This window comes from Rousettus aegyptiacus, unplaced genomic scaffold, assembly GCF_014176215.1.
Source record: "Rousettus aegyptiacus isolate mRouAeg1 unplaced genomic scaffold, mRouAeg1.p scaffold_m13_p_8, whole genome shotgun sequence".
NCBI lineage: Eukaryota > Metazoa > Chordata > Mammalia > Chiroptera > Pteropodidae > Rousettus > Rousettus aegyptiacus.
The window spans coordinates 32741778-32751909 of NW_023416311.1; the positions used below are offsets into that span (position 1 = coordinate 32741778).

General features: G+C 37.0%; 1 protein-coding gene across 5 annotated transcripts in view; it reads right to left on the reverse strand.

Annotated features, from left to right (window-relative positions):
* Positions 1–8098: 8098 nt before the first annotated feature.
* The window catches only part of GRAMD2B (GRAM domain containing 2B), a 113841-nt gene continuing 111807 nt past the window's right edge, over positions 8099–10132 (reverse strand). For 3 of the 5 annotated variants that reach the window (XM_016121927.2, XM_016121924.2, XM_016121928.2), the window contains one exon: positions 8099–9321. In XM_016121927.2, coding sequence (XP_015977413.2) covers positions 9280–9321 — 42 coding nt within the window. In that variant the 3' untranslated portion in view covers positions 8099–9279. The remainder of the gene's footprint in view (positions 9322–10132) is intronic. The other 2 variants (XR_004952430.1, XM_016121929.2) reach the window with 1 other exon arrangement.

The following is a 10132-nucleotide window of genomic DNA, read 5'->3' on the forward strand; positions in this document are numbered from 1 at the left end:
ACCTAGGTTTGCTACCCCTCCATGCTCTAATCTTAGTGTTGCCTTTCCCTTTTCTGTCACCGAGTTAACAACTTTTTCCACCTGGTTAGAGTCCAATTTTCTCTGGTGTGGGACTTGCTGTGTCAGAAGTCAGAAATAGCTGGAGAAAAACCAATGAATCACTGTAGTAATTCGTAAGAGTTTATTGCACATATACCACAAAGACAGTTCTCAACCCTGGAGCATTCACACCAAACATGGAATGAGTCTCAGGGGTTTATTGTTATAAAGCCCCTTAAATAATGAGAAGGCAGTGACTGTTTACTCCTCACAGTGATTGGTTATAGTATTAGAATCTCTCTTTTTTTAATGATACAGAATTAGTCAGTGGTTACCTTGTATCAATCTTGGGAAACAGGTTTTGCTTATGGTTTCCGGAGGCATAAACAAGAAATGACGCAGGTCAAGTTAGTCTTATAAGACAAACTTAAGCTTTCCTTCTTTGACTAAAGTAATTTTGTCTACTCAGGGAATTTTCAAGGCTGGTCTTCTTTTTTTTTTTTTTTTTTTTTTATATTAATACCTGATATGGCCAAAAACCCAGACAATATATGGTTTTCAAGACACTGGAAGTCAGGTAATGAAAAGCAGTTACACCTGAGAGAAGGGAAAATGGCGATGAGTCCTAGGATTGCCCGTGGCTCACTAGAGAGTTTTCAGGCTGTGGTTCCCGGCGGGGAACCCAGGCAGAAATGAGCTGCAGAAATGGAGCTGGGAGTAAGCCCCCGTGGCTAGAGTTTGCAGAGTAGAGCACTGGAGAGGACAGAATGAAAAGATAAGCCACAGTGTGGGAGAAAATGTTTGCAAGTCACATATCTGGTAAAGGACTTTTATCCAGAACGTATAATGAACACTCAAAGCTCAATAATAAGAAAATAGTCTCATAAAAATGGGCAAAGGCCTTGAACAGACCCTTCACCAAAGAAGATATATAGGTGATATCCAGTAGCATGTAAAAAGATGCTCAACATCAATAGTCAATTCAGAAAATGTAAGTTAGAACCACAGCGAGATACTACAACACAGCTGTTAGAAACACCCCCTGAAAATTTGCAAGAATGATCATATCAAGTGTTGATGAGGATGTACAGAGTGTCAGCACCGGGCTGATAGAGAAGGGAAGGTTTTGGCGGTGAGATGCCCAGTTGGAAGAATGAATGAGAGGCCAACATGAGAAACGGCAGGCACCAACTTTACTGTGCAGAGTGCAGTTCTATTGCAGGGAGTGCGCGTCTGCTCTTCTAGCTGCTCCCTTTCTTGTGCTCCCCTTTTGTTCCCCAGGGAGTCGCATGGGCTCCACACATAGTACAATAGTGATATTCAGCCACGCATGTGTGATACAATAAGCTGAAGTATGTTTACGTATATTAGGCGCAGGCGCCCTACTACACTAATGTAACATCCTAAATCTGGGGTCCTATTCCTAGCCACGAGCCTGGATCACAGCCAGACCTGGCACCCACACAGAGGAACTGTCACTCTCCTACACTGCTGGTGGGAATGTTAAATAGTACAGTTTGGAAAAGTAGTGTGGTAGTTTCTCAAACACATACACACCTGCCATGTGACCCAACCAGTCCACTCCTAGGTGTTTACACAAGAGAAATGAAAGTATATGTCCATACGGAGACTTGCACAGAAAGTTCATAGCAGCTTTATTTGTAATAAACAGAAACTAGAAACAACCCAAATGTCATCCACAGGCTGATAAATAAACAATTTGTAGTATATCTGTACACCGGAATACTATTCCACAATAAAAAGGAATGGATTATTGAAACATGCAAAAAGTAGCTAAATCTTAATTATTCTGAATGAAAGAATCCAGACCAAAAAAAAAAGTATATATTGTATGGTTCTATTTATGTAAAATTCTAGAAAATAAAAACTAATATATAGAAACAGAAAGCAGGTCTGTGGTTGCTTGGGGATGAGGGGCATAAGACAGGGATTGCAGAGGGATTACTTTTGGAAGTGGTGGATATGTTTATTGATTGTGGTGATGATTTCACAAGTATATACCTATGTCAAATTTAAATTGTGCACTATATATAAATTATACATCAATAAAGGTGTTAAGTATTAGAAATAAATTAGAATGTTGTTAGGATGGTGCTAGTTAGACCAAACTGCACAAACACTCCTTTCGGCAGCTAATAAATTGTTTCTCTCCTATTCTACTGCCTTGGACTGCACTCTTACTAGAGAAGCTGCACCCTGGGGCAAGCACCCCTCAACTTGGTCCTCGGCAAATTTTCTGTTACTCCCTACTGTGGCCCATATATTCACAGGGAAGAAGGAACAGCATTCATAGTCATAATCTTTAAATAGAAAAAGAGTTCAGGGGTAACGAGATCACTGCCTGCCCATGGCCCAAGAACGAGGGAGGGCAAGAGCCTATACTGCCAGGGCCCAGAGGTTACTGGCTATTCTATCACCCCAGGAACATATGGGGAGGGAGACTGAAAAAATAGATGGCCCAAATTATTTCTGCACGTATAGCCTAGGGACAGTCAGAAACGGAACAAGCAGCAATGTGAAAGTGCACTTGTGGCTCTCTGGGGACAGAAGGAGCCATGCTACCCCGCCCCGAACTGGTGCAGCGCTGGCGGGACAGAGGGCCGCGTGCTTCCTTCTGTGCCTCCCTCACTTCCGTGTATCAGAGGCTTTATGATCAAGGTCAATTTGAAAAACAACAGTGAAACTAAGACTTTCTGGAGGAATTTTTTTAAAGACCTAAGGGAAATAAGCTATATGGTTCACCAGACCCATTGTCTACGGGAAACGAGGACCATCTTTTCTTGCCTCTTTTTATTACCACGTACTGGGGGATGCTGCGTATATCTGTATGTGTGAAGAGAAACTATATAAAGTGGTTAGAAACATATAGAGAAGAAACTACAAGGAATAAAGTGACAACAGGACTCTCTTTTAAATTAGAGTCTTAGCATTTAAAAAAATTATTTGTCAAAAAATAGCAATATTAAAAAATCATTGTATAAATCATAATTTCTTCACCTTAACAAGTATTTTAATTACTTCGTAGTCTCTTCTAGGAATTTGTCCAAGTGGCTGAATATTTTTACCTAGAAATAGTCATATAATTTTGTACTCATATTTTTTTCACTGAACATGATAATGTCGAATATATCTTTGCTCCTTTTAAAAATATTCTTTGAGGAAATACATTTCCATAGAATAGACTTAGGTATACAACAGCCACTTAGGATATTACAAAGCAGACACTGAAAAGAATTTCACCTTAGCCAAGTGTAGCTAAAAACAAATTCTTTCTTTTTAAAAGTGAGATATAATTGACATATTAATTTCAATGGTACATCATAATGATTTGATATTTGTATATATTGCAAAATGATCACCACAGTAAGTCTAGTTAACATTTGTCACCATTCACAGTTACAAATTCTTTTTTCTTATAATGAGAACTTCTAAGATCTAGTCTCCTAACAACTTTCAAATTTGTAATACAGTATTACTAACTACAGTCACCACACTGTACATTACATCCCCAGGACTTGTTTATAACTGGAAGTTTCTACATTTTGACATGTTTTACTCATTTTGCCCACTCTGCCATCCCCTGCCTCTGGCAACTGCCAATCTGTTTTGTATATCTACGAGCTTGTTTTGTTTTTTTAAGATTCTGCATATAAGTGAGATCATTTGGTATTTGTCTTTCTCTGACTTATTTCATTTAGCATAATGTCCTCAAGGTCCATCCATGTTGTTGCCAGTGGCAAGATTTCATTCCTTTTTATGGCTGAATAATATACCATTGTGTGTGTGTATAAGTATATAATATATATTACATATATATCACATTTTTTAAAACCAGTCATCCATCGATAGACAATTAGGTTGTTTCCATATGTTGGCTGTTGTAAATAATGCTGCAATGTCTCATTAACATGGGGGTTTCATTTTCTTCAGCTACCTACCTGTAAATGGGATTGCTGGAATATATGGTAGTTCTATTTTTAATCTTTTGAAGAACCTCCACGCTATTTTTAATAGTAACTGCACAAATTTTTATTATTACCACCAAGAGCATATAAGGGTTCCCTTTTCTCCACATCCTTGCCAACACTTATTTCTTTTTGATAATAGCCATTCTAACAGGTGTGATGTGATAGCTTATTGTGGTTTTGATTAACATTTCTCTGATGTTTAGTGACGTCGAGCATCAATTCATGTACCTGTTGGCCATCCGTATATACTCTTTGGAAACATGTCCATTCAGATCCTCTGCCCATTTTTAAATCAGATTATTTCTTGCAGTTGAGTTGTATGAGTTCTTTATATATTTTGGATATTAACCTCTTATCATATATGATCTGTAAATATTTTCTCCCATTTAGTAGGTTGCTTTTTCAGTTATTGATCATTTCCTTTGCTGTGCAGAAATGTTTTAGTTTGGTGTAGTCCTGCTTTTTATTTTTGCTTTGATTGCCTTTGCTTTTTGTATCAGATCTTAAAAATTATTGTAAGACTGATGTCAAGGAGGTTACCATCCATGTTTTCTTCTAAGAGTTTTATGATTTCATTTAAGTCTTTAATCTGTGTTGAGTTCATTTTTTTTGTGTATAGTGTAAGGTAGTGGTCCAGTTTTATTCTTTTGCATGTGGCATCCAGTTCTCAACACCATTTATTAAAGAGACTATCCTTTCTCCATTGTATATCCTTGTCTCATTGGTTGTAAATTAATTTGCCTTGTACACACGAGTCTATTTGTTGGCTCTCTATTTCCATCGATCTATGTTTCTTTTCATACCAATACCATACTGTTTTGATTACTATAGCTTTGGAATATAGTTTGAACTCAGGGTGCCTTCTTTGTTCTTTTTCAAGATTGCTTTCTTTGGCTGTTAGGAGTCTTTTTTTTTGTTTCCATACAAATTTTAGGATTGTTCTATTTTTGTGAAAAATGGCTTTGGAATTTTGATTGTGATTGCATTGAATTTCTAGATTGCTTCAGGTAAGGCTTCACATTTGGACAAAATACAGAAGTGTTGGAATTTGGGTGATTAAAGGTAATTCATTTAATATCTCTGATTTTTTTTTAAAGTCAAGACTTGATAATGTCATTATTAGCAGGGATAGCCTTAAAAGAAGCACATGAAAAGAATGTTATGTCACTGCACACCTTCGTGAGATCAGGTTATGGATCTCAAATGATGGCAAAACTATTACTGATATGTAGAATTTTGATTTAAAAAAAAAATGCTTGAGAGTGATATCACCTGGGCTACCTATAATATGTGAGTGCCCATGACTCTGAGGTCACCAGAAACAGATTAACAGGGAAAGCATCACCTGAATTTCACTATTAGGATACATAAATCAAAACAGCATATGAGACAATTTGTATTTAAGTTGGCGATTTTTTCAGTATGACTCCATGAATTCATGAATTAAAATGAGCTGTGGAAGGCATGGAAAAGACATCCTAAAAAATGTGTCTGGGATGGTTTCAAAGAATTGCATAAATGAAACCTGGGAAATGCCTTGGAGTGTTGTGCAGGAAGGCGTCTTAAATATTCACGCAGCACCAGAGGTCAATAATAATAGCATTTCCAGTTTATGTGAGACTGTTAATTTCTATTTACCAAAATAGTATATATTTAATCATAGATTAAAATATCAGAATGTATAGAAACAGCATGACAATAATCTCTTTTTAAGTTTTTTTTTTTCTTCTGACATTTGTTATTATTTTGGCCACTCAGCATCTAAAATCTCCTCCTATGTTAGAATTCCCTACTTTTGTATCTAGGTGATAGAGGTTGAAAATCCCAGATGCTTGCTTTCCTATGCTTCATTGTAGTTAATATGCAGACATATGACCTGGGGGCCACCATTTAGATCCACTTATACTAGATTTTGGCTTAGGAACTAGTTATAAAAAATAAAACAAGCAGCAACAGCATCCCCAAAGCGTGTGTGTGTGTGTGTGTGTGTGTGTGTGTGTGTGTGTGTGTATGTATGTATGGGTATACACACACATATATAAAACTAAATCTAGAAATAATGAAGGTCTCTCTTTGGAAGAGTCAACTACAGTAGTTAAGAAAAAAACACTAAAAAAAGTGGCTCCTCGTGCAGAACTAGCAACAGTGTTGGGGGAGGGAGTGTGTGCACAGTTGTTAAGATCTATTTCCCTGAGAACCACTTAATATTATCTTTTTAAATTTATTTTTAATCAGTTTTTTTTCTTTTTGGTGACATTGATTAATGAAATCCAGTATATTTCAGATGTACAGTTTAACAGTAAGGCATATATACATATACACACACACGTGTGTGTGTGCGTGTGTGTGTATGTGTGTGTATTGCATTGTGTGTTCCTCTCTCATAGTTAGGTTTCTTTCTGTCACCACATATTTGACTCCTTTACAACATCTACCACTCCCCTCCCCTACACTCTGGTAACCACTGGTCTCTTGTCCATGTTGATGAGTCTCTGTTTGTCCTGTTTGTTGCTTTCAGGTTTATATCTCATATGTAAGTGATATGTGACTTTCAACTTTTTCTGCCTGGCTTATTTCACTTAGCATAATCCCGAAGTCCATCCATGTTGTTGCAAATGGCAGTATTTCATCTCTTATGGCTAATATTCCATTGTATATATGTACCACAGCTTCTTTAGCCAATCATCTATCATAGGACACTTCGGTTGCTTCCATGTCCTGGCCACTGAATAATGCTGCTATGAACATTATTGTGCAGATATCTTTTGGGATATGAGTTTTCAAGTCTTTGGGGTAAATACCCAGTAGAGGGATTGCTGGATCAAATGGTAAATCAATTCTCAGTTTTCTGAGGCACCTCCATACTGTTTTACATAGTGACTGCACCAATTTGCAGTCCCACCAGCAGTGTATGAGGGTTCTTTTGTCTTCACATCCTCTCCAACACTTGTTATTACTTGTCCTGTTATTTAACGAATGTGGTTTTGATTTGTATTTCCCTAATAGTGATAATGACCATCTTTTAATGTTCGTTGGCCATTTGTATGTCTTCTTGGGAGAAGTGTCTTTAGGTCCTCTGCCCATTTTTTGATTGGATTGTTTGTTATTGAGATGTACGACATTTTTTTCGTTTTCTTTTTTTGTATATTTTGGATATTAGGCCCTTATCAGAGGCGTTGCTTGCAAATATATTTTCCCAGTAGGATGGTTGTCTCTTTAATATTTTTAATCAACTTATCTGATTTAAAATATGTAGATATTTCTTTATAAATTAGAATCAAACCATATAGTTTTATGCCTGGCCTTTTAATACTGTTTTCCATGCCATTCTTTGATAATATTATTCTAAGTAACTACATCAATGAACTGTTCTGCAATTGAATATTTAGTGTCTAATATTTTGCTGCCATAAAGCTTCAAAGAATATTCTTGTATGTAGATCTTTGACTAGATCTCTGCTTATTGCTTTAGGATAAATTCCTAAATAGATTTCCTATTTTTAATCTTTTAGATTACTAGATAGATAGATTTACTAAGTAGATTACTAAATCAGTGAAATTTGAACCTTTTAAAGTCTCTTCATACAATTGTAAAATTTCTCTCCAGAGGTAGCTGACCCCCTTTTTTAATGGGTTTTGATTATAAAGCATTGACATAGGACTTTTATAAAACTAGAATGTCAGACATGAAAACATTTTTTAAAGTAATTTACCTGTTATGAAAGTATACCATGACCTGGCAATAGAGAGACATTATCATATTTGATCCTCACAGTGGCACTTTGTTTATACTTGTAGCCTCATCAAAAAAAAATGAGGGAAAATGGCCAAATATCTTGCTTAAGGTCACACAGCTCATAAAATGCGGACCCTAGAATCAAGCATTAGATTTTTGATTTCAAAGTTCTGTCATTTGATTTCATTTTGTCATTGCAACTCAAGATTTAAGTCATTTTTTGAAACGAATGCTCGGGAGAAAAGAAGTATGGGTGAGTTGGAAGTAGTAGAGAGGAAGGGAGAAGTATTGGAAAGCATATTGTCTTAGTTAAAAGAATTTACAAATTGACCAAATACAGTGTTAGCAGTATTTATTAAAAGCCAGGGGTGCACCAGGCACAATTCTTGTCCAGTAGGCTAAGAAATATAAATGATGTAAGAATTCACTTATTAGCTTATTCGATTAAACAAAATACATTTCATAGAAATGATTATAAAAATGCATTACAGATAGAAACAGAATACCTTTTTATTACAGATCTTACAGTATCTAAATAATTATAAGAAAAACCAGGCAACTCGTATGTAAATAGAAATTAGCAAACCACAAGTTATGTTAGTCAGCAAAAGTATATTATCATGCTGAAATGAGTTTCAGCATTCAATATAGACATCCCTTTTCAAAACGAACATAGTCCACCTATAACCTTGAAAAGTTGGTGTTTTTCATCCTGTATCAAATCACTATTATACTTTTTGGCGTAAAGATTAGTTTTGGTTTCAAAGTAAGTTTATTTAGTACTTTAGTCCCATGTTTCACAGATTCTTGACCTGGGTGGGTTAGAATCAGTCCAGTTAAGAATTATCTTAGAGGAACAAAACAAAACATGAATGGGCTAGTTTAATCTGCTTTGCCCAATATTCTTGCCAATTCTCAGTTGAGCAGTTAAGATACACAGATAATTTAAACCAGAACATACAAGCAGAAGGGAGAGAAAAAAGACAAAATGCTGGTGTTACTTCTTTGAAGCAAGTGTGCTCATTAGAGCTATTTATTGCCATTTGGAGACTCATTTCTAATTTTTTAAAGGGCCATATCAAGTTTGCTGGCACATGATATATCTCTTAGTTTGAAGGCTGGGGTGTAAAGGAGAGAAATGGAGGGTGGGAAGGACAGAAGAGGCTTGAAGGAGAGTGTGTTTGTTGACACAGTCACAATAACCACTGAACCACAGTCAACCAATAGATAGTCCACCAGGTCTTTCCTGAGACCTCCTGAGATGGGTCTGTTTTCTTCAGGCAGCAGCACTAAAAACTTCCTCAGAGAGTCAAGGTCAACTTTTATTGCACAGGAACCAAAATTATTCCCCCTCCCCTCTTTCCTGAGCTGGAGACCCCCCAAGTGCAAATGCAGCTGGGGATGCCCGTCTGGTTGCTCCTCTGGCCAGCAGGGAGCGCTCCACGACAATGCCTCTGGGAGCACCTTCTTCAAAGGGAAGCGCGAGGTATTACGTTGGCCCAGGCAATCTGGCCAGTCAGTCACCATTCTCAAGCAACTTCTGCAAGTTGTTCTGTATCTTGAAGTAATAAAAGAGAAGCTCTTGTTATTAAATAGAATGGAGTATATTAAGGGCATATTTGCTGTAGCCTGTATAACAAGTGAGATTATTCTCTCTCGAATAAAAAGCTACACATAGGCTAAACTTAGTTCAGACAAACAAATGCTTTCAATTGGAATAGAATTCTGCTTGACAATCCACTTTAAAATGAAGACAGATAGGGCTGGAAATGAAAGAGTGGCACAAAGATGACCATGTCAGTAGAGAGTAAGAAAAATCAGATGCAAGAAAAAGAGCAAAAACACCGGTGACACCAGGTGTGACCCAAATGCATTCAGAGACAATGGGAGATGTCTTCACAGAGTCCATTTGATGCTTTGAACCAAACACCATGTAATAATGTTCAACACTCCTATTCGGTCTTACACAACATTTCCCTGAAGACTGAATTTCACAGGGACAGTGACTGTGCCATATATTTGGATCTCAAGACTGTGGTATAGTCTCGATGTGCTCAGTAAATGTTTGCTGAGTAAATGAACTTTAAAGATCCAGAGAAATGAATTCTCAACAACTAGTACTGTGATGGGAGTGAGGGATCCTATGGAACAACAAAAATATAGCCTTCTTCTGTAAGGAGAGTCTGTGATGTCCTAGAGGCATATGAAGTGTTAGCGAAGAGGAAGGGACCCAACATGTGTATGTGCCAATGTGCCAGGAACTCCATGCATCCTCAACTTAACCATACATCACCACCAAAGAGGCAGGTTTTACAAATGAAACTGAGTGCCAGAGAGGCTACGGAACAAACCGGTTACACAGAGAGTTA